The sequence below is a fragment of the Geotrypetes seraphini genome, chromosome 3 (assembly GCF_902459505.1).
Source record: "Geotrypetes seraphini chromosome 3, aGeoSer1.1, whole genome shotgun sequence".
Lineage (NCBI taxonomy): Eukaryota > Metazoa > Chordata > Amphibia > Gymnophiona > Dermophiidae > Geotrypetes > Geotrypetes seraphini.
Window position 1 is genome coordinate 230,483,334 of NC_047086.1, and position 24,554 is coordinate 230,507,887.

General features: G+C 44.6%; 1 protein-coding gene across 4 annotated transcripts in view; it reads right to left on the reverse strand.

Moving 5' to 3' along the window:
* Positions 1–24,554, reverse strand: part of PTPRK (protein tyrosine phosphatase receptor type K) — a 1,016,831-nt gene that overhangs the window by 28,117 nt on the left and 964,160 nt on the right. For all 4 annotated transcript variants that reach the window (XM_033939071.1, XM_033939068.1, XM_033939070.1 and 1 more), the window contains 3 exons: positions 8,605–8,778; positions 4,798–4,929; positions 4,542–4,667 (listed from right to left, as the gene is read on the reverse strand). In XM_033939071.1, the coding sequence (XP_033794962.1) occupies positions 4,542–4,667; positions 4,798–4,929; positions 8,605–8,778 (432 nt within the window). The remainder of the gene's footprint in view (positions 1–4,541; positions 4,668–4,797; positions 4,930–8,604; positions 8,779–24,554) is intronic.

Genomic DNA, 24,554 nt, shown 5'->3' on the forward strand with positions numbered 1-24,554 from the left:
ACCAACATGATTTGAAAAATGACCAAATAAAAGGTAAAAAAAAATAAATTTCATTTTCTGTTTTGTGATTATGTGTCAGATTTGAAATGTGTATCCTGCCAGAGCTGAGCAAGGATTTAACAGAAAGAGGAAAAGTATTTTTTTGTTTGTTTATACCACAGCACCAGTGTGGGTAGGAGAGGGAAAAGAGGGTGAATCGAATCGAAATCGAAATATTTTTTCCTGAATCGGGCAGCACTACTGCCCGGTACTGTGCTTAGGTTCCAACTACTGAAGTCTCCACCACCTCTCTTGGGAGCGCATTCCAGGCATCCACCACCCTCTCTGTAAAGAAGAATTTCCTTACATTGCTCTTGAATCTCCCACCCCTCAGCCTCAAATTATGCCCTCTGCTTTTACCATTTTTCTTTCTCTTGAAAAGCTTTTGTTCTACGTTACCTTTCAAGTACTTAAACATCTGAATCATATCTCCCCTGTCCCTCCTTTCCTCTAGGGCAGGGGTGTCCAATGTCGGTCCTCGAGGGCCGCAATCCAGTCGGGTTTTCAGGATTTCCCCAATGAATATGTATGAGATCTATTTGCATGCACTGCTTTCATTGTATGCTAATAGATCTCATACATATTCATTGGGGAAATCCTGAAAACCCGAATGGATTGCGGCCCTCGAGGACCGACATTGGACACCCCTGCTCTAGGGCATACATATTAAGGGCTTCCAGTCTCTCCTCATACATCTTCTGGTGCAAGCCTCCTATCATTTTCGTTGCCCTCCTCTGGACCGCTTCAAGTCTTCTTATGTCCATCGCCAGATACGGTCTCCAAAACTGAACACAATACTCCAAGTGGGGCCTCACCAATGACCTGTACAAGGGCTTCAATACCTTCTTTCTTCTACTGGTCACGCCTCTCTTTATATAGCCCAGCATCTTTCTGGCAGCAGTTGCCACCTTGTCGCACTGTTTTTTCGCCTTTAAATCTTTGGACACTATCATCCCAAGGGCTTTCTCCCCCTCCATGCATATCAGCCTCTCCCCTCCCAGCATAAACGGTTCCTTCCGATTATTAATCCCCAAATGCATTACTCTGCATTTTTTTGCATTAAATTTTAGTTGTCAGATATTAACTTTTATTTTTTTCATTAGCAATGTAAAATATATGCCACAAAATGTACTTTTAACAGTGCTGGTACTGTACCGGCACCCCCGGAACAGTTGCTGATTTTTGTCGCCAAAAGCAGACGTTGCTCTTAGAAAATGGCTCGGCAATTTTCAATAATCCACTGGAGTGCTCATTTGCATGTCATTGTTGGAGACTGCTAGAAAGCACACTAAAGACAGAGATAATCCATTTTGATAATCCGCCGTTGAAATGTGTGCAGGCTAAACCATCGTAAAACAGTTTAGCAACGGCGTTAAAGTTTTGAGAATCTGGCCCTAGGTCCTTTCTCATGTTATTTATACCTTCAGGGGTGTCTATTCTATTGCAGATTTTGGTATCATCCACAGAAACAAATCTTACCCTTCATCAATATCAGTTACAAAAATGTTAAAAAGAACAGGACCAAGAACCGAAACTTGAGGCACACAACTGCTAACATCCCTTTCATCAAAGAGATCTCCATTGACCATTACCCTGTTGCCTTTCGGGGCTATAAATATTTTAAACAAACACACACTGTTTACTCTACCTTCCTTAAGTATACTTTTAGTACAGAAAGTCTCTAAGAGAGACACTTGATTTGTCAGTGTGCCGCAACTTCGTTGGGTTATTTATTTGCATAGTACAGAAGAGGTAGGATTAGAATGCATGACTGCTTTTTTGTGTAAAGATGTCTAAAAAATGACTAAATCAACATCAAAGCCCTAAAAAGTTTGATTGAACTTTCCCAAGATTTACTAGGGATAACCTGAAAAATGGATTTAGGTAATGTAAAAAATAAAATAATAATTCTATAGACCATGAATCACACCAAAATTCACCTGATTTGATTTTGAACGTTAAAAGCTTTTAAATCTCTACAGTGGATGCAGTTAGTTAATATAATTAGCTCACTTACAGAAAGAACACTTGCTTCCATTCCATTTTCTCAATACTGTAACCTAACCAAGTGTGTGTGTTAGAAATAAAGTTCAAGCAATTAACTGAGCCGAAGTTAAGGCAGAAGTAATTACCTGGATGTCTTGCACTGCAGCTCATCACCACAGATTCACTAATATCCGGAAAATGGTGGGTTGTTTCTCTCCCTGTCAAGCTCAGGGAAGCTTTCACCATTGACTCGCTATTCCAATGATCAGATTTCAGAGCACATTAGAAATAGTTATGTTAGAGTGGGGAGGGGAATGTATATTATGTGGAAATAAGAAATGAAAAAAGGGGAGGGTTATATTTTATATGATGAGATGAATTATTTGTAATCACAATTTTAATGTATTAATTGAATATAATTTGTACAATTCAAATATTGTAAGAATGTAAAAATCTATAAATAAAAATTAAAAAAAAAATATATGTGATGTTTTTAGGTAATACCCACAGTGTGCTTTGTGGTGCACATTGTCTGTGGGATATACCCAGGTGAAAACCTTAAGTGATTATAGAGGTTGTTCCCCAGAAACTGATTCAATTTCATTTATTCAAACAAACAATTAAAGATTAACGTTAGTTGCTGTGAGCAATGCTATAATTTAGGAGCAGGTATCTTTTTGTGGACATTTATATCTTTTGACCTCCTCTAACATTTTTTAGAGGTTTTGTGATAATTTGGATGTTCAAGAGATGGTCAGAAAGATATTTTTTAAAATTTTGTCTATTAAGAAATCTTAGACTGTATCTCTCTGGGAGCAATTTTAAAACTATTTTGCAAACAGTAGTTTTATTGAGTCTTAACATAAGAATTGCTCACACGGTGGCCCTCTGGTCAAAGACCAGAGCCCTAACTGAGACTAGCCCTACCTGAGTACGTTCCTGTTCAGCAGGAACTTGTCTAACTTTGTCTTGAAGCCCTGGAGGGTGTTTTCCTCTATTACAGACTCCGGAAGAGCATTCCAGTTTTCTACCACTCTCTGGGTGAAGAAGAACTTCCGTATGTTCGCACGGAATCTATCCCCTTTCAATTTTATAGAGTGCCCTCTTGTTCTCCCTACCTTGGAGAAGGTGACAACCTGTCCTTATCTACTGTCTATTCCCTTCAGTACTTTGAATATTTCGATCATGTCCCCTCTCAATCTCCTCTGTTCGAGGGAGAAAAGGCCCAGTTTCTCTAATCTTTTACTGTACGGCAACTTCTCCAACCCCTTAATCATCTTAGTCACTCTTCTCTGGACCTTTTCGAGTAGTACCATGTCCTTCTTCTTGAATATTGTAATCTTGTTTTTGGGGCATACCTACAACGTCTTTGTGTGCCTTGCAGGTAGCGCAAAATTCAATTGTTAAGACACTTTTTAGAGTGGGGAAGAGTGAACATGGGTCAGAATACTAAACAAAATTGTATTGGCTTAAACTGGAGTACAGAATGCGCTCTAAATTGTTGTTGATGGTCTATCTTTGTGTGCATTGTTTAGCACCAAAGCACCTGCCATATGCTCCACTTCCAAAGTTGCCCTCTGTGGACAGTGTTGATCTATACATTCCAACAGTCAAACAATTAAAGATGAAAGTAACCAGGGCGAGTATGTTGTCTTGTATAGGCCTTTGAGAATGGAATGAGATCTCGCTGTATATATGCCAGCAGGAATATTTGAGCAACTTTAAAAGATTATTAAAAAGACATTTATTCTGTAAGATGAAGTATGGGAACCGAGTGTCCCGCTGTTTGTTTGTGCGCTGGTCACTAATTTGTTTCGTAACTGTCAGTTATTTTATTGTACATGTATTATTTTTATTATGTATGTTTTTGTTGTGACCCGCTTTGTATAAAGTGGGATACAAATGAATAAACTTTAAAAGAAAAAGAAAAACAGATATATTGGATGTTTTTACAGCATAGAGAAGGTTTTTGTGATGAATGATGGCTCACTAAAGTGGGAGTAGAGCAGGAATGTTTTTTTGTTCCAAAATCCTATCTCTCTGTGAGCTCTTGAAGTCTTTTCCTATATCCTGTATCCACTTGATATACCCGATTCAAGACATGAATACATTTCAAAGGCAAAGGTTCATTGCATGTTGGGAATGACTTGCTGCATAAGCTAGCTGAACACTTCATGTTCAATAAAGTTCTACCAATCCATCACCATTCATGTACTATACAGTATATAGAGGAACTGCAGGGGGAGGGAACTGTGTTATTGGCCAATGAGTATTGGATGTTTGACTTAACCATAGCTTGTGGAATTTGCACTGTGAACTGTTTGCTATTTCCTTTATTTCCAATAAAAACGATTTCAACATAAAATACGAGCATATATTCCCCCTGACACTACAAAACAGAATAAAACTACCACTCCAGACGTACGCAGCGTTGTAAAAATGAAAGCTTGATATTTTAGAGAAGATGACCTATGTTGCTGCTCTGAACTCTGGAGCACAATTGAATGCTAGCTTACCCTAGTAAGATTGCATATCCTGAAAATTCTGTTTATGACATCACAGTCCATCGAAGATGACATGCATTCTACTTGGATGGGACCATATCTTAACATTCCTTCTTCAGGCCAGTATTGCGGAGAACCCTGTATGGAAGAATAAAATGGAATAGTGTTTTTTTATATTTAAGTGGCATGGTAAGAAAGTACATATTCTCAAAACTAGTTAAAAATCTTTAAAATACAGATAAATAAAGGTTAGGAAGTGATGACTAACCTGTGCTAAGTCGACTTCACTTAACATTACCAGGGAGGTACAGCCATAGTCATACACTAGTCTCCAGAAATCTTTCACAGTGTTCGGCAGCGGATGTTGTGTGACAATGAAAGCAGCTGGCTGCCTGTAGCTCTGTAAAGGAAAGGCAGCAAGAGAGCGTTACCAATATATGATGCATGCATAGAAGCACGTCTCTGTCATCATTAAGAAAAATGCCAAGGAATTCAGCAAAGCTATCAACACTGGTACTTCACAGCAGGATAAAGAAGTCAGTGAAATGAAATGCAGAGGTTTAGTTGGTTTTGTTTTCTATATGCATGTTTAGCTTTAAAGGTTTTCTTCTTTGATTGCACAAAAAAACTTTTCTCTTTTGAATAGATATAGAAGTATGACCTTCTTCCAGAGGTTTGTACTAGGACCTTAGGTCTGGTCTGTGTGATCAGCCTTATCAGTTGTGAACTTTGTTCTCACAGAAGTTCATCTACTAATACATATTGGGGTCTCCAGCTGCACCTGCTTTTTATGGCAGGCGTGAATCACGAAGAAAGCCGCTGACACTGCCTTAAGATTCATAGCCAAGGCCTCATTTGAATTTTGATAATCAGATCCAGTTGGCGGTCCTGAGCATTCTTCAGGACCACACCGCCTTCACTGGGAACAGACGAACGCTTTGTAACCTGAGCCACCAAGGAATCCACCTTAGGTGGTGTAAACAGTTGCTGGAACTTTCCTATATAAAGATGCATTCGAAGAGTAAAACTCTGTGCAACACTCTTTCTTTATCTTATGTTTTCTTAAAGGATAAATGCCTAAAGTTTGGATAGAAAGAGGCTATGCTTATTTTCCATTATTCCCTTTACATGTCTTATTTCCTATAACCAATGTATTTCTTTCCCTTTTTTCCTTCGGTATCAACTTTTTTCCTTCTGTATCAACTTAGACATAGACCAGGGGTGTCAAAGTCCCTCCTTGAGGGCCGCAATCCAGTCGGGTTTTCAGGATTTCCCCAATGAATATGCATGAGATCTATTAGCATACAATGAAAGCTGTGTATGCAAATAGATCTCATGCATATTCATTGTGGAAATACTGAAAACCAGACTGGATTGCGGCCCTCGAGGAGGGACTTTGACACCCCTGGTCTATGTCTAAGTTGGTTTAATTTTTAAGCTTTAAAATAATGACCTTGTTTTTAATATGTACATCGCCTAGAAGTTTTATAGGTGATACTATCAATTTTAAATAAACCCGAAACCTGATATAGCTTAGTCATCGCCCTAGCCCAGGGGAGGGCAACTCCAGTCGGGTTTCAGGATTTCCCCAATGAATATGCATGAGATCTATTTGCATGCACTGCTTTCAATGCATATTTATTGGGGAAATCCTGAAAACCCGACTGGATTCCGGCCCTCGAGGACCGGAGTTGCCCACCCCTGCCCTAGCCCCTCTGGTGTTTCCCAAGGCTCCATCAGCATCATAGTGATCTCAGGACGTGAAGGAAAAAAATGTGGACAGGTCTTGGAGCTGGCTTAGAAATGAACGCTGTTGTTGAGGCACTTTATGGAACCTCTAAATCTAGTTCCAGCAAAAAAGACTGCAAAGATCTCATTTAAGTCGGACGGCTTAAAGAGTCTGCATAATATTGGATCCTCTCCCTGCTCTAGGGCTGCTACAGCCTCCTGGCTGTACTCGCCCCCAAGAGAACCTGCACCTCCTACAGAGGAAGCACCTCTGGAGAGAGGAGGCATAGATTCAGATCTACAATCATCCCAGTCCTCCTCCTCTGGGACTTCAGGCTCCCAAAGACCTTTTTCTTGTAAAGGACCCAGATTCTGCAGGGATAAATCCTCCTGCGTGCTAACAGGCACAGCCTCAGTTGGACCTGGAGACTTTTTGTACTTCACATAGGCCTCATACATGAGGGCCACAAAATCAGATTTAAAAATATTGAGTCCCCAGAGGACCTCTTTAGGACTCCCTCAAGGGACCTCCCATAATAGAGACATGTGCGCATTTTCACTTTGCTAGTGGGCATGATTACTAGTAGAGAGCTGTAGGAGGGATTTATATCGCACTTCGAGCTTTCTGTGCTTCTGAGCGGGGCTTGGGGGGGACTGTCCACCGTTCCTACCCCCCCACATGCCACTGTATATGGCGCACAGGTGCCCCTCCTGCACAAAATTGGTACGATACAGTGGTTAAACCACCTGTAGAGTCCATCCTGACTGCTTTTAGACCCAAATGAAGTATTCTGAGTCAGGGAGAGGTTTTTAAAATAATATAAAAAAAAATAAAAATCAGGAAATCCAATATGGCTGCCATGGCAGCAATTTTGGTGCCAAATACAGCCCAAGGGAGCTACACAAAGACAAAAAATTTCAAAATCAGGATTTTAGTAGAGGGATCCCTCAAGGAAGCCCCAGACACTCTTAAAATCCCCCAGTTCAACTCCACCCTGATGTCTCTCAGGCAGTAATGGGCTATACTCACTATGTCGTCATGTGCTGTGCCTGCATTAACTTTCACTGTAACTGGATAATGAAAAAGCTTTTCTGCTTCAGATAAGCAAGCAGGATATCCAGGGGCTTGTCTCTTTGGGTTGCCTATTACACAGGCTGGAACAGCCTGAAACCCTCTACCCACCAGTATTCCATATGATTCTTCAGGGGAAGGGGGTAGAGGTGGATGCAGCTGGCATCCGTAAGGTCTTCCAACCAGTGCAGAGCCCAAAAACAGCCTGCGCTCGCATGCTTTGATCAAAACCAGGTGAGCAAACTCCCAGGGGCCAAACCCCAAGCTGATTCAAGTGTTAGGCAGGCTGGCCAGACAGCAAGAGTGACCTGACCTGCTAGAGACCTCAGAACAGTCTTCAGCTTCTCCCAGGCAGAGCTATCTCAGAACTACTGGGAAACTCTAAAGCACTCAAAGCTTTTGAAAAAAATATTGAATAACATCCTAAATTAAGAAATGTAAGCAGAACAGATGAAAAAGACACTTTCTCAACTTACTTGCAGAAGGAAAAAACTGAGGAGAGGGAAGTGTCCAGTGATGCATGTAGGCGGAGTTGAAAAAGTAGATACCTGCTGCATTCCTCGTGGGTGAAGATGCTCTACCCACAGGTTCAGGATTCATGTGCTTTTTGCACTGGAAGTTTCTTTACTGTATGTGGTGGCAGGATTGTGGACAGCTTGTGATAAATGTGGAAAATGTTCTCCTCAAGTAGGGTTCCAAGATGTTCAGATTTACTCAGAAATGTCCTTTTTTTTTTTTTTAGAGGACTGTCCAGGCATCTAGACGTGTTTTCAAAACCTGGTAATTTGTCCAAGTTTTAAAAACCGTTGAGCTCGGGGCTGCATTTGAAGGGCATCGGCATATACATGGATGCCCTCCAGACACGGCCGCAAAGAGATGAGGTTTGTGTGGGGCCTGGGTAGGCGGGACGTGCTGTGGGCAGGGCCATGAATCTTCTTTTTTGGAAGTAAAAATCTGATAACCCTATCCTCAAATATCACTGTATATACTCATTTGCACTTTCTACACCTAATTCCTAAACTATCTGCTAGCAATTTGTGAAGGTCAGTGATGAAGATTATTTCACTCCATCTGTCTTGGAGATTAATGGAGTAGTTGAAATCCCCATTGCTCTCTCCACAGCCACTGACATTGACCCACAGAATTTTAACTACTGCCTTACTAAACTTTCATCTCTCTTTAAGCTGCCTGGTTAGGTATCAAAGCAAGTATAAGAACCGGCATCCTGACTACAGTCATGGAATGCTGCCTAGACAAAAGAGGACAATGTCTTACGTCCAAAAGGCCAGCATTGATATAGTTGCTGCTTTCCCCATCAATTGTGATTAAAAAAGGCAGGCATCTGTCAGGAGGAAGTAGGTCCATGAAGCGGTTCTTTTCATGATTCCTCGGAAGGCAGGCTATACTGCAGTCTTCAGCCTGGAGTCGAGGTGTCACAGAATTCAAGGTCTGGAAAGAAGACAGAACTTTTATTATCATGTGACAGTAATGCCATTTACTCTTTAAACAATGGTGTCGTTTGCCTGTTTACTCTTGGGGGGAGGGTAAGTTTATCATACTGGCAGTGTGTGTGTGTTGGTGGTGGTGGTGTCAGCATTAGCGCACACACTTGTGGAGGGATGCAAGTCTCCTCCCCATGTTCACTCCAAACTACTCCTATGTCTTAAATTTCCTCTAGTAGAGAACTGGTAACTATCACAAATTTTAGACAAAATTGTACGCAGTTAAAAAAAAATCTTCATTCAGACTGCTTTGTATTTAGCCTAAGGAAATTACAAGTTTTTGGAGGTGTTTCTCAGTCACAGCAGCTATAAGAAACTTCAGGAAATTTAATGCCACTATGCTGATCCTTATCAGACTGCACGGCAGGTGTCACAAGTACAAACTAAGTTTAAGAATATGAGATTAAAAGGCCACAACAAAAATACACCCAATTAGAAAAAGAAAAAAAAAGAAGGAAAAACCAGCATGGTCATAAAGAGTATGTTTTAAAGATTGGTGAGCTAGGTGCAAAGTTTGTGGGTAAGTTTTACACATATGTACTCCATAAAAATTTTCAAAGTTAAAGTACTGAGTGCTTTCATTTTGAATGCTGTCTGGGGGAGAAAGTTACCCAAACACATTTCACCTACTAATGTGTGTGGGTAGCTTTTTTTTGTTTATTTGTTTTCAACCCAATAGAACACTGGAAATTAAATATAAGGTATAAAGAATGTCCATCTGAGGCAAAATAAGTCTCTGGGAGAAAAACCAGGGAATACACATCATGTTTAAAAATTGGCCAGACTGGACCAAGGATTCATGAGGGGTAAAGTTCCCAAAAAACTGGGTAAGGAAAGATTAGGTTCTTACCTCAGTAATCCTCTTTCTAGTAGTCAACCCTTCTTGAGAGAATTATTGTAGAGTCTCATTAGCATTCTTTTGCTCCACCTCCCATTTCTCTGGGTGGCCCCCAATTCCTCAGTTCATACCAAAGCAGAAGGCAGCCCTAGAGAGGAGACAGAATATTGGGGAGAGGGGGGTATGGGGATGCTACCTAAGAAACATGTCCATGCTGCTCATATAATTAACATATAACAGATGAAACAAAAAAACTAACCATTTGCAATACATAACAAGGTGAAAACAAACACATCACCAACCTGAGCACAACCTGCATTATGAGTGTGGGAAATTCTACAAATACCTCCTAGATTCTTTGACACAGCAGTTGCGCCCTTTATTCTTGTTAATGCTGGATAAAGGAAAGAGATAAGATGTCCGTACTCTCCAGCACATTCAAGGCAGTAAGTAGACAAATGAACATCTGACAGGGCGGGCTTCAGGAATAATATGTATGTCTACTAGAAAGAAGATTACCAAGGTAAGAACCTAATCTTTCTTTCTAGTATGACATACCCATTATTCCTGAACCTTTGGAACATATCAAAGCAGTCCCCAGAATATTGGGTGAGACAAATGAGCCTGCTGACAGTATGGATGACCCAAATGTAGAGTCCATTTTGGCTGCTATATCCACCCTGTAAAACTTCATGAATGTATGCAGAGAGGACCATGTGGATGCTTCTCAGATTTCTTCCAGAGACACCGCTGAAGATTCCACCCATGAGAAAGCCACGCTTCTAGTGGAGTGCACCTTGACGGATATAGGTGGACACTTTCCACTTCTGATATAGACTGAAGGAATGGCCATATGGATCCATCTACGAATGGATGGTTTTGAGCCCCCACCAGTATGAAAAAATGATCTGCAGTCAAAATTCATTCATAACCTCCAAATATTGCAGTAATACTCTACACAATTTCAGCATCTTATCATTCTTCTTCGATCTCAAGAGACTGAAGGCAGGCAATCACACTTTTTGATTGATATGAAAACTGGAAACCACTTTCGGTAAGAAAGATAGAACTGTGCGCAAGACCATGCCTGAATCAGAAATTCTGAGGAAGGGATCTCTGCATGACAAAGCCTGCAGTTCTGACACTCGTTGGGCTGATGTAATCGCCATCAGTACCAATTTGATTGTAAGATCCATCAGGGATCTTGCTGTAGAGGTTTATAAGGTGCTCTAGCTAGTTCCCGGAGGACCAGATCAAATTATGAGACTCCAAGCTGGAAAAGGTTGTTGCAATGGAAGACAGAGTCCACAAAGCACCCTTCAAAAACCTGGCCATATCTTGATGTACAGCTAAGGTACTCTTATTGACCTTAGGCCACAAACATGAGAGCCCTGCAATCTGAACTTTCAGGAAGCCAACCACTAGGTCAGTGGTCTCAAACTCAAACCCTTTGCAGGGCCAAATTTTGGATTTGTAGGTATTTGGAGGGCCTCAGAAAAAATAGTTAATGTCTTATTAAAGAAATGACAATTTTGCATGAGGTAAAACTCTTTATAATTTATAAATCTTCCTTTTGGCTAAATTTTAATATTGTAATTTATAGCTAAAGAGACATATGATTAAGAAACTGTTTTATTTTATTTTTGTGATTATGATAAACATACCGAGGGCCTCTAAATAGTACCTGGCAGGCCGCATGTGGCCCCCAGACCCCGAGTTTGAAACCACTACACTAGGCCTTTATCAGACCTTCCTGCAGGAAGGTGAGCACCACAAGTAATGGTGCCTAGTTCAGGTCCTCATTCCTCTGAGTGCACCAAGCTTGGAAACACTTCCAGGCTTTTGCATGCATGGCTAGAGTCACTTTCTTCCTATATCTAAGAAAGGTGGAGACCACTTTGCCCGAATAGCCTTTGTGCACTAGCCCCACAGTGTTCTGGATCCTGAGCACCTGGGGATGACATGAGAGTCTGAGACCTTGATCCCTTTGAAGATGAACCAGGTCTGCATACCACGGTTGCCTTGGACAATCTGGAGTTACTAGAATCACCAGCCCTTGATGCATCTTGATCCTTCACAGAAGTCTTGTCTTATCATGGGCCACGGAGGGAAGACGTAAAGAAGTCTTGCCTTAGGCCAAGGTTGCACCAGAGTGTCCAAGCCTTCACTTCCTGGCTTGTATCTTTGACTGAAGAACTGAATCACCTTCTTGTTGGCCACCAATGCAATCAGATTAAAGTTGGGCATCCCCACCACCTCACAATGCAGGTGATGGCTTCTTGAGACAATGACCACTCCCTGGGATCCAGGGTTTTCTGGTTGAGGAAATCCGCTTGCACATTGTCCATTCCTGCAACATGTGCTGCCCAGAGCAGCAAGAGATGGGACTCTGCCCACTGAAATAGCATCTGAACTTCCAAGCGTAGAGGAACACTCTTAGTGCTCCCCTGGCGATTGACATAGGCTATCGCCGTTGCATTGTCTGAGAAAACTCATACCGCTATGTTCTGCAGCACACTCCCAAAAACCAGAAGTGCCAGGCAGATGGCTTGAAGTAGTCCAAGTGGTTGATTGACCACTTCCTCTGAGAAGGGGACCAGTGCCCTGCACTGGATGTCCTTAGCAATACTGTAAAGGCTGACATTCATCATCAGGATCACCTATGCTGAGATGCAAAGGGGAGCTCCTCTGGTTAAAGACTGAAACTCCAACTGTCAGGCAAGACTGCTACATGTTTCGCTGTCCGAGGCTGTTGCTGTTGCAGCGTATCCCTCTATAGCCACTAGCAAGAGAGTAGTGGACGCAAGTGTGACCTTGCCCAGGGAACCACATCCATGATCACAATTGATCACAGCACCTGCATATAATGCAAGGCAGTTGGAGTTGTCTTGCTTCGAACTCCCGTATATAATGCAGAAACATCCCTCTGCAGGATTCCAGCAGGAACACCTTGTTCTTCTCCCTTGTGTCGAACTGGACTCCCAGATATTCCAAAATCTGCATTGATTTCAAGTGGCTTTTCCAAAAGTTGACCACCCAGCCCAGCATCTTCAGCAGCTGAACCACTTTTTAACAGCCAGTCTGCCTTCATATTTGGACTGAGCTCTTGTCAGTCAATCATCCAGATACGGATACGGTCCGTGGTGCTGTGGCCAGACTAAAGTGTAAGGCTGCAAACCTGAAGTGCTGCTCCAGCATATGGAAAACACAAGAACTTCCTGTGGTCTGGAAAAATGGGAATGTGAAGATAGGCCTCCATCAAATCCAATGAGGCGAGAAATACCCCAGGCATCATTGAAGCAATTACCGACCACATCGTTTCCATTCAGAAACAGGGTATCTTGAGGACCGCATTTACCGCCTTGAGGTCTAGAATCAGCCTCCAGTCTTCTGAGCGTCTCTTGGGCACTATGAAATATATTGAGTATCTGCCGAAGCCTGAGTCTTCCTCTGGTACGGGCTTTATGGCTTCCAGATCCAGCAGCTTTTGCATTGTTGCTGACTTTGCTTTTTCCGGCTTCCCATCTAGAGCATAGTTCTTCAACCGCCGGTCCACAAAAAAATGTTGCCGGTCCGCAAAGGATTCGGGTCCTCCCCCCCCCCCCGCAGCAAAAAGTGCCGGCGTCAGCTGACGTGCAACTTCCTGTTGCTGTCGCTATGCCGGCACTCCTGCCTTCCACCTCCTACTCCTGCCGCGTGTCTCCGCACACCCAGACAAGCAGGGGCAGCTCTGTGTGCTTTTATCTTCGGCACACAGCTGCCCCTAAGCTGTATTGTAGCTGCGGTTTCATGAGGCAGCCTCGGGGCCTTTGGTAGGCCGGCTCGTTTCGATGATGCGATGTGGGCCGGCCTACCAAAGGCCCCGAGGCTGCCTCATGAAACTGCGGCTAAAATACAGCTTAGGGACAGCTGTGTGCCGAAGTTAAAAGTACACAGAGCTGCCGCTAGCCTACATAGAGGAAACATTTGCTGGAGAGGGAAGGAGGGAAGGGAGTAGGGGTGCACCTGGACAAGGGAGGGGAAGGGGCTACTGCTGACAGGGGAGAAGGGAAAGGGAAGGGACGAGAATTACTGTTGGATTAGGGGAGGAGAAAAGGGAGAAGGGGTACTCCTGGACAAGGGAGGGGAAGGGGCTACTGCTGACAGGGGAGAAGGGAAAGGGAAAGGATGAGAATTACTGTTGGATAAGGGGAGGAGGAAAGGGAGAAGGGGTACTCCTGGACAAGGGAGGGTAAGAAGGGAAAGGGAAGGGACGAGAATTACTGTTGGATAAGAGGAGGAGGAAAGGGAGAAGGGGTATTCATGGACAAGGGATGGGAAGGGGCTACTGCTGACAAGGGAGAAGGGAAAGGGAAGGGACGAGAGTTACTGTTGGATAAGAGGAGGAGGAAAGGGAGAAGGGGTACTCCTGGACAAGGGAGGGGAAGGGGGTAGTGCTGACAGGGGAGAAGGGGAAGGGACGAGAATTACTGTTGGATAAGGGGAGGAAGAAAGGGAGAAGGTACTGCTGGACAGGGGAGGAGGAACATTGGAAGGAAACAGCTGGCAGGGAGATTAGAGGAGGGGAAGGAGTCAGGATGAAATGGAGAGATCAGATGAGAGAAAGGGGAGAGACAGAGGAATGACAAAGAGATTGATGCTGGGAAGGGGGGTCAGATGAAAAATAAGGAAAGAGGGACAAAGATGCTAGATCTGGTGTAGGAGAGAGGGGCATAGAAAGAACGCAGATACCATATGGAAGGGGGAGGGGTAGAGGGCAGACAGTGGATGGAAGAGGCAGATGCTGGATTGAAGAGACAGAGGGCAGACGCTGGATGGAAGAGAGTGAAAAGAAGATGAAAGCAGAAACTAGAGACGACAAAAGGTAGAAAAAAATAATTTTATTTCTATCTTGTGATTAAAATATATCAGATTTAAAATATGTATCCTGCTAGAGCTGATGTTAGACATAACTGGGGAGTGCAAAGCCCAGGCAGTGTGTCTTTAGCTTCCAGCTGGCTTAGGGCTCTCTCTGACCAGGAGGCAGTTGCCCTAGTTCCACTCCCCTAACACCATTCCTGCCATGTGTGACTGTGGTATTCTGTTAGCATGATATTTGTGTAGCATTCTGTAATAATTTGGCTTATTCAATTTTCTTGATAGTAGAGGGGATATATGTTAAGGGGAGGGGAGACGGGGGTTTTGTTGATCCTTGCCCTGTATTATTTATATTTATAAAATGACAATTGTACAGAATATTGTTTCTTTTTATACTTTAATAAAATATGTTCAATATAAAATCATAACTATTTGAGGCTTGTGAGGATGGGATCAGATGGTTAACGGGACCGAGCTCGCGGGGATGGGGTGGCAATGGGGTTTTAAAAAATTTCAGTCTTATTAGTTTGCCGGTCCATGAAATAATTATTTTATTTCCGCTGGTCCATAGGTGTAAAAAGGTTGAAGAACATTGATCTAGAGAGCCCAGAAAAAAATCCAGGAGGCAACGAAAGAACTCGAGCTTGTATCCCTTCTGTAAAATGTTCAGTACCCAGCGATCTGAAGTGATCTCTGCTCACGCTCCCTAATAGGATGTGGGAAGGCTCAGCTGATAGTTTGATGTCATAACTGCTTCTTGGAAGCTAGTGTGGAGTGGAATCTTGAAGATTGGGGCACCTGGGTAAGTGATATTCACTCTCAAACATGCCCATACTGTGTGCTGGGAGCTGCTCAAGTGCTGAAGCTGCAGACAGTTTACATGGAGTGCCTCTGCCTCAAGCCTGGAATCCAGACTGCTTGCCTTTTCAGACTGCCTCACAAGCTCCAATGAACCGGCTGGTGACCTCAATCCCTAACGGACCTGGCGCATGCCGACAATATGAATACTGATATGAAATGCCTTTATAAAACTTTAACCCATAAAGCCCCACTCTGAGCAACAAAAATAGCAACCACAGAACCAGTGGCGTACCAAGGGGGGGCGGAGGGGCGGTCCACCCCGGGTGCCAGCCCTGAGGGGGTGCTCCCGGCCTTGCCGTTCAGTCCCCCCCACCCCCGAAGGACCGCTCGCCCCACTGACCTTCCTGCACCACCTATGAAGCAGCCGCAGCAGGATCGCGACGTCAGCGATCCCTGAGCTGCTTGGGCGCTGCTTCCTGCGCCGCGGTCCCGCCCCTCCCCCCACTTGAAGGCCTGTCCCCCCTTGAAGGCCTGCCTGCCTGCCTGTCACCCCCCTCCCATCTTGAAAGCCTGCCTGCCAGCCCGCCCGCCCCACCCCGAAGGACCGCTCGCCCCCCTGGCCTCCCTGCACCACCTATGAAGCAGCACTACCTACGCTCCCGGCCTTGCCGTTCAGTCCCCCCCACCACCCCCGAAGGACCGCTCGCCCCACTGACCTTCCTGCACCACCTATGAAGCAGCCGCAGCAGGATTGCGACGTCAGCAATCCCTGCGCTGCTTAGGCGCTGCTTCCTGCGCCGCGGTCCCGCCCATCCTCTGACGTCAGAGGAGGGGCGGGACCGCGGCGCAGGAAGCAGCGCCCAAGCAGCTCAGGGATCGCTGACGTCGCAATCCTGCTGCGGCTGCTTCATAGGTGGTGCAGGAAGGTCAGTAGAGCGAGCGGTCCTTTGGGGATGGTGGGGGGGACTGAACGGCAAGGCCGGGAGCATAGGTAGTGCTGCTTCATAGGTGGTGTGGGGAGGCCAGGGGGGCGAGCGGTCCTTCGGGGTGGGGCGGGCGGGCAGACAGGCTTTCAAGGGGGAGGGGGGGTGACAGGCAGGCAGGCAGGCCTTCAAGGGGGGACAGGCCTTCAAGTGGGGGGACAGGCAGGCCTTCAAGGGGGGAGGCAGGCCTTCGGGGGTGTGCAGACCTTCAAGGGGGAGGGACAGGCCTTCAAAGGGGGGCAGGCAGGCCTTCAAGGGGGGGACAGGACTACAAGGGGGTGGGACAGGCCTACAAGGGGGGGGACAGGCCTTCGGGGGGGTGCAGGCCTTCGGGGGGGGTGCAGGCCTTCGGGGGGGTGCAGACCTTCAAGGGGGTGCAGGCCTTCAAGGGGGGGGCAGGCCTTCAAGGGGGGGGGCAGGCAGGCAGGCCTACAAGGAGGGGACAGGCCTACAAGGGGGAGACAGGCCTTCAAGGGGGGGACAGGCCTTCAGGGGGGTGCAGGCCTTCGGGGGGGGTGCAGACCTTCAAGGGGGGCGACAGGCCTTCAAGGGGGGGACAGGCAGGCAGGCCTTCAAGGGGGGGACAGGCCTACAAGTGGGGGGACAGGCCTTTGGGGGGACCCTGGTTTAGAAGTACACAGAGGGAAGGGGGTGTTCAAAGAGACGTGCATATGCCAAACTTTGGGGGGGAGGAAGAAATAATGGGTCTGAAAATAGAGGAGAGGGAGAGAGATGATGGACCATGGGATTTAGGGAGGGAAGGAACAGAAAGGGAGAGAAATTGGACACAAGGGATGGTGTGGAGGAGGGATAGAGATACTGGATAGGAGGGTAATTGGGAAAAGAAAGGGAGACTCTGGGGTGGTGGGGAAGGAGGGAGAGATGCCGGATGAAAGGGTAGTTAAAAAAAGGTGGATCTGTGGAGGGAGATGAAAAAAAGGAAAGATACCAGACTTCCTTGGGAGGGAAGGGAAATGGAAAGGGAGGACAGAGTTGGCAGATGGATGGTTAGCATGCAGAAAAAGAAAGAAGGAGACCCTGGCAAGCAAGTTATCAGAAGAAAACCAGAGCCTTGGACCAACAAGATTTGAAATATAACCAGACAACAAAAGGTAGAAAAATTAATTTTATTTTCTGTTTTGTGATTATAATATGTCAGATTTGAAATGTGTATCCTGCCAGAGCTGGTGTTGGACTGCAAACGTGAGCTAGGATTTAACAGAGAGAGGAAAAGTCCTTTTTGTTTCTTTATTTTATTTACACCACAGCGCCAGTGTGGTTAGGAGAAGCCAAAGGGGGTGAAAAAGCTATAAAACCCACCAGGAGTTTTGAAAAAAATCACCCAACTGGGCAGGAAAATCGAATTGAAAAAACAATTCAATAAGCTGAATCGAATCGAAATTTTTTTTCCTGAATCTGGCAGCATTAGTTTGCGCTACTGTCTTAGACTTTAGGACCTGGGATTGGGGAGAGATGGCATCCTCAGTACTTTATAATGCAAGTGTAACGAGGATTTGGTCAGACTTTTGAAGGGTCTGCAGAAAAAAATATTGTATAGGCCGGGGACATGAGACAGCAGGAAATGGGAACTTTTCTTCCTTCTATTTTTGTGAATGGAAAGGCTGAGGATGTCAGAGAGTTCAGTTAAAATATGTGCTTTATAAGAAAATATAATAATGTGTTTTATAAAGTTTATAGCATAGCTGGCCTACCCAGTGAGGTGTTCCTAGTGGTGGTGGTGGCAGCGTGTCAATGTGTTGAGAGGAAGAGGTGGTCTGGGAAATTCTGCTGAGCAAACTCTGGGCCCATTTCCACCCCCCAGTTAGTCCACTCCACTCAACTGGTTCACACACTGAGTGGATCTTTGGGTGTTGTTTTGGGATCTCTTCCAGTGGTTTATCAGTATCTCCTTCTGGTCCAAGGAAGGAAACTTTGTTATCCTTAGCATTGACCTACAGAATATGTTTGTAACAGCGCTGCTTGTGTGGCATTAGGCTATGTAGTGATCGAAAGAAAAAAACAGACCTTTGCACATTTTTGCACTATATGGTGGGTGTATGAGGAGATTCACATTTCCTGCACAGCTAAGTCCATGTGAAGTTACCTTGTGCTGTATTTGACATCTAGCAAGGTCTCTGTTTGAAAGGAAAGATCTAAACTTAAAAATGAAGTGGCCAGAAGTTATGGTAAAAGCAGATAGTGTAGCTGGTTTTAAGAAAGATTTGGACAAATTCCTGGAGGAAAAGTCCATAATCTGTTATTAAGACATGGGAGAAGTGTCTGCTTGCCCTGGATCGGTAGCATGGAATGTTGCTACTCTTTGGGTTTTGACCAGGTATTAGTGTCCTTGATTGGCTACCATGAGAATGGGATACTGGGCATGATGGACCATTGGTCTGACCCAGTTAGGCTATTCTTATGTTATGTTCTCATCTGTAGGGGCCTTTGTTTTCACTTCTTATTTTAATGTATTTTTTTTCTGGGAACTTATCAGTGTTTTTTATAATGGGAACAAAAATGGAAGAGAATTAATGTGTGTGGGATGAGGGGGTAACTAATTTCTTCAGCTAAATAATTCAATCCACTTCAAACAGACATAGGAGAACTCACGCACCATTCACACACCCTCCAACCAAAAACGTCAAAAGAAAAAAACTGTTCGACAACCTCCTAGCCATTCGAGCTGCAACACTCGACCCCCAACTCTACAACCAATTGACATCGACCACAGACTGCAAAACCTTCAAAAAGAAATAAAAACCCTTCTATTCAAAAAACACATAAAACTGAACTAACACAATCAGAACTGTCCCAAGCATCACCTGCAACTACTCCATATGTACTTCTGATGTCATGACAATTCAGACATAATTTATGTTATGTTATGTTTGGAATATAAGAAAATTTTCACTGCCTGTTTCTATTCTGACCATTTATTCCGTTTCATGGTCATTACAAAAAATATTTTTTTACATGGGGGGGGGGGGGTGTCAAAAAATGATGGGCCACGGGTGCCACATACCCTAGGTACGCCACTACACAGAACAGACCTTTAAACCAGGAATCTACTTTCTGAGAAGAAGCAATAGGATACACAGCTTTAGGGATGCAATCAACACAGATCACACTCAATCCTGGAAAAACCACCACAGAGCCACTCAGCTTGCGTTCAAGCCCACTGCGTATGAAACCTGGGGCGAGCCTTGCTCCCAAGGGATCAGTCCCTGAGCTCCCAGACTATTAATGCAGGCTGTCCAAGTGGGTGCACTGAAAGAAAGCTTGCCCTCTCCCGCAGCCAGACACGTCCCAAGACAAGGATCCACTACAGCACTGAAAAGCCTCGTAAATGGTAAGCAAAAAAAGAATTTCTAGAAAAATATACATGAGTAGAAAAGACAGGCTCCTACCATCTTGCTTGTAGAGACACAACTGAGGAATTAGAGGACAGCCCAGAGAGATGGGAGAAGGAGCAAAGAATGCTAATGAGGCTCTCTACAAGAATTCTTGCGTGAAGGGGTTGACTACCCGAAGGTTCAGGAATAATGGGTATGTTGTACTAGAAATTAATTTATAGGAAAGGCCATTATAGCAGCTGCAGCATAGAAACAATGATACACTGAAACTGCAGTTAAGGAATTGTTTCTTTCAAATAGTCTCTTAACCTCCTGGTCACAGATGTACACATATAGACCGACATACTCGCACATGTCTATACATCCATAGATATACGTACAGTTACAAAGACACACAAATACATGCAAAGGAGCTGAAAATGCTTTCCTTTCAATATGTTCTCATTGTTCCCAGATCTCCGATGCTGTCGGGCATGCTCCTAGCAACTCAAATATTTAATTTTCCTTATTGTAAATGCTACTGTGACACTTAGGGGGTAGTCTGGAAAACTCTCAAAACTTATTTGTTTGAAAAATATTTGACTTAGCAATTGTATTTTTTCAGAAACATTCGATACTTATGATTACTATCTATTGCTTGTTTAGGTTTTTTTTTCCATTGTGACCCATGTTTGAGAACTATCTGATCTAATTACAATTTGTATCTTTTTTTAGAAGTATTTGATATTTGCATTGTAATTCGCTGTTTGTCCAGCTTTTCTTATTGTAAACTGCCTCAAACTAAAGGTTTGGCGGTATATAAGAATAAATTATTATTATTCTATAAAAGTGCACCTGCTTTTCTTTCCAGAATAAATGCAGGTTTAAGTGCTTATGAGTAGATGTGTGTGTAACTTATAGTTTTCTAACTTATATGCATGAATCCCATTCAGACTCCTCCTATGCATATACCTACTTGTAGAATATGCACTATAAAGACATGCATATGGTTACAAAATAGTGCTCAGGAGGAAATTTTGAATTTTTGTGAATATGGAATGGTGTCAGGTCAAAAGCGCGCCGGGACAAAGGCGCGCGCAGACAATTGAGCGCAGCGTGGTTGTGCGCGCCGCAAAAAATTACTGTTTTTAGGGCTCCGACGGGGGTGTGTGTGGGGGGGAACCCCCCCACTTTACTTTATAGAGATCGCGCCGCGTTGTGGGGGCGTTGTGGGAGGTTTGGGGGGTTGTAACCCCCCACATTTTACTGAAAACTTCACTTTTTCCCTGTTTTTAGGGAAAAAGTTAAGTTTACAGTAAAATGTGGAGGGTTACAACCCCCCAAACCCCCCACAACGTCGGCGCGATCTCTATTAAGTAAACTGGGGGGGCTCCCCAACAAAACCCCCCGTCGGAGCCCCTAAAAACTGTAATTTTTTTCGGCGCGAGCCTCCGTCTTGCGCTCAGTTGTCGGCGCGCGCCTTTGTCTTTCGCGGGGTTGTCTATGAACCATATGGAATAACTGCACAACCAGCATGTAAATGTTAGCACCCACTTTCTAGCATTTCCTCCCAGTGACTGAGTCATAGTTGCTATGAACATTAACATTTAGTGACTGAACTGCACAATTTACTATGAACAGCTTTGTGTCCATCCCCTTTGTGGTATAGAAGCATAGCAATATCTGATGTCTGGAAATAGTGGCATGCAGGGGGGTTAAACTGTGAAACTAATTCTTTGAAATCTGTTGGCAGTTACCGTATTTTCACGCATATAACGCGCGCGTTATACGTGTTTTTACAAACCGTGCATAACCTTGCGCGGTATACGCGTGAGCGCGCTATATAAAATTTTTTTTACATAGTTCCCACCCCGCCCGACGCCCGATTCATCATCCGGAAGGACCGCTCGCACCCCCACCGCTCGCACTCCCACCCCGATGGACCGCTCGCACTCCCACCCGAAGAGCCGCTCGCACCCCCACAGCCTCCCCCCCTCCCCCATGGAGAAGCTGTCTACCTTGTTTCCGGATGCCAGTGAGCCCAGCTGCTTCCTCTGCCGGCGGTCCTGCCCCTTCTCTGAGCCCTGCTGTGCTGCTTCCTCTTCCGGTGGTCCCGCCCTTTCTCTGAGGAAGCAGCGTAGCGCAGGGCTCAGAGAAGGGGCGGGACTGCCGGCAGAGGAAGCAGCTGGGCTCACTGGCATCCAGAAACAAGGTAGACAGCTTCTCCATGGGGGAGGGGGGGGAGGCTGTGGGGGTGCGAGCGGTTCTTCGGGTGGGAGTGCGAGCGGTCCATCGGGGTGGGAGTGCGAGCGGTCCATCGGGGTGGGAGTGCGAGCGGTCCTTCCGGATGATGAATCGGGCGTCGGGGGGGGGGGGGCATCAGGCTTTCAGGATGGGGACAGGACTTCAAGGGGGGACAGGCAGACCTTCAAGGGGGGACAGGACTTCAAGGAGGGGCAGCGAACGGAGAGTCGGGGCAGCGAAAGGAAAGTCGGGGCGGGTGAAAGGAGAGTCGGGGCAGCCAGAGGAGAGTCAGGGCAGCCAGAGGAGAGTCGGGGCGGCATGCGCGGTATATAAAAATTTCTTTACATAAATTTGTGTTTCCCGCGCGCTATACCCGTGTGCGCGTTTTACACGGGTGCGCGTTATCTACGTGAAAATACGGTACATCTAATGTTTCACCATATTATCACACTTAAGTTTCATTGTAATAAGTCTTAAAAAAAAACCCCATAACAGAGTATTTGGGAACTACTAAATTCAGATCTCTCTGCTCTACCATCCAAGTGAAAGACACACACACACAGAGATTGGCTAAACTTTGATGCTCTCCCCCAAATTATGCATTTGAACATTCAAATGAATGCTTTAAATACAAACTTTCGCCCAGCCCTGGGTCTAGAAAACGCGTTTAAGTTTGTCTGCGCAGAATGGGTGATTTTCTAAAAGCACATTTCTATGGATAAACCAGTGCTGTATCCATAGAAAAGATTTGGAAAATTATCCCTTTTCCAAAATTACATTCAAACAATATAAGAACTAGAGGATTGCTCCTGAATAACATTAATGTGGGCTATACATTTTTTAAAAATAAATTTTAGACAGGACAAACGTTGAAACTGACACATCCAGGTCATAATGTCTCACGTTTCATTAATATTTTAGAACAGAGATCTGTTGATGTAGATGGACGGTTCTAAAATACTGGCAAAATCTTGAACATTTCCAGGAGTTGAAAATCAGCATATAAATGTGTTTGTGCCAGCACATACAAATTCTCTTTGCCATTTTAGAAATATAAACATGAATTTTCTCAACACTGTCACAGTTTGGCTTTTAGGGGAGGGGCAACCACCCCTAATCCCTCCCATGCTCAATAGGAGCCTTTTCCCATTATCCTAAATGTGCTTGGTAGCAGATGTAACTCCCAATGTTTAATCCCCTTCTGAAATAGGGAATGTGCCATGCCCTTGTCCTGACCAAAAAACACTTAGACCATGTCCCCTTACTATTTGCAAACATTTGCATTTAAGATGTGCTTATCCAGGCTTTGTAAAATGGGAGTGTAGATAAGTGCAGTTTTATGTATGCCTCAAAATACAATTAGGCTTCCAAAATGACTGTAACTACATAACAGCCATCAAATTTGCTAGCAAAGCACATAAGAAGTTACAAAACACGAAAAAGCTGACAAACGTAGGTGCACACTGGGAAACTGTCAGACAGGTCTAGTTAATATGCATACCCAGTATACTTTTGCCTTTTAACAAATGCCTAGAACCTACTTTATTATGACGCATGAATGGAGAATGGGCTATTTATTCTCTTTGCTGTCATTTGACAAGGAGACTTTGTATTTATAAACAGCATAAGAGGAGGAGGAAATTTTTTTTTCCAAAAGGGCCCATTTCCTACTGTTCCTTTAGACTTCCAGTAGTTCCCTGATTTAAAAATGAGTACTCTACCACTATTCAGCTCAACAACTGCAATGACAGTCTTTGAACTGCAGCTTTCTGAAACCCAGGCAAACATACAGCCTAACTCTAGCCATTAGATGTCACTTGCAAGACAATAGACTTCTTAATACACCAGATGTTGATTGGGATATCCCTATTGCAGGGTCTTCTAGTAGGAAGATCCTAGATTCTCTAAGGGGACAACCTCTCCAGCAGCTGGTAATGGAACCCATATGGGTTGGGGCCATAGTGAACTTGGTGCTTATGAATAGGGAGAGTGTTTCTGTTGTAGAGGGTGACATCTGGAATCCAGCGATCACCGGATGGTGTGGTTTAATATTAGGACATGTGTGGAGAGGGCTCAATCTAAAGTGGGGTTCAGAAAAGTGAGGTCCAGAAAAGGGCGACTAAAATAGTTAAGGGGCTGGAAGAGTTGCCGTACAGCGAAAGATTAGAGAAACTGGGCTTCTTCTCCCTTGAAAAGAGGAGATTGAGAAGGGACATGATTGAAACATTCAAGATACTCAAGGGAATAGACTTAGTAGATAAAGACAGGTTGTTCACCCTCTCCAAGGTAGAGAGAACGAGAGGGCACTCTCTAAAGTTAAAAGGGGATAGATTCTGTACAAACGTAAGGAAGTTCTTCTTCACCCAGAGAGTGGTAGAAAACTGGAACACTCTTCCGGAGTCTGTTATAGGGGAAAACATCCTCCAGGGATTCAAGACAAAGTTGAACAAGTTCCTGCTAAACTGGAACGTAGGCAGGTGAGGCTGGACTCATTTAGAGCACTGGTCTTTGACCTAAGGGCCGCCGCTTGAGCGGACTGCTGGGCAGGATGGACCACTGGTCTGACCCAGCAACGGCAATTCTTATGTTCTTATGAAGGTTCTAGGCTTCAAAAGCTTCTTTTCCATGGGGCTTTGAATAATGCTTCAGCTAGTCTGGGGAACAGAAG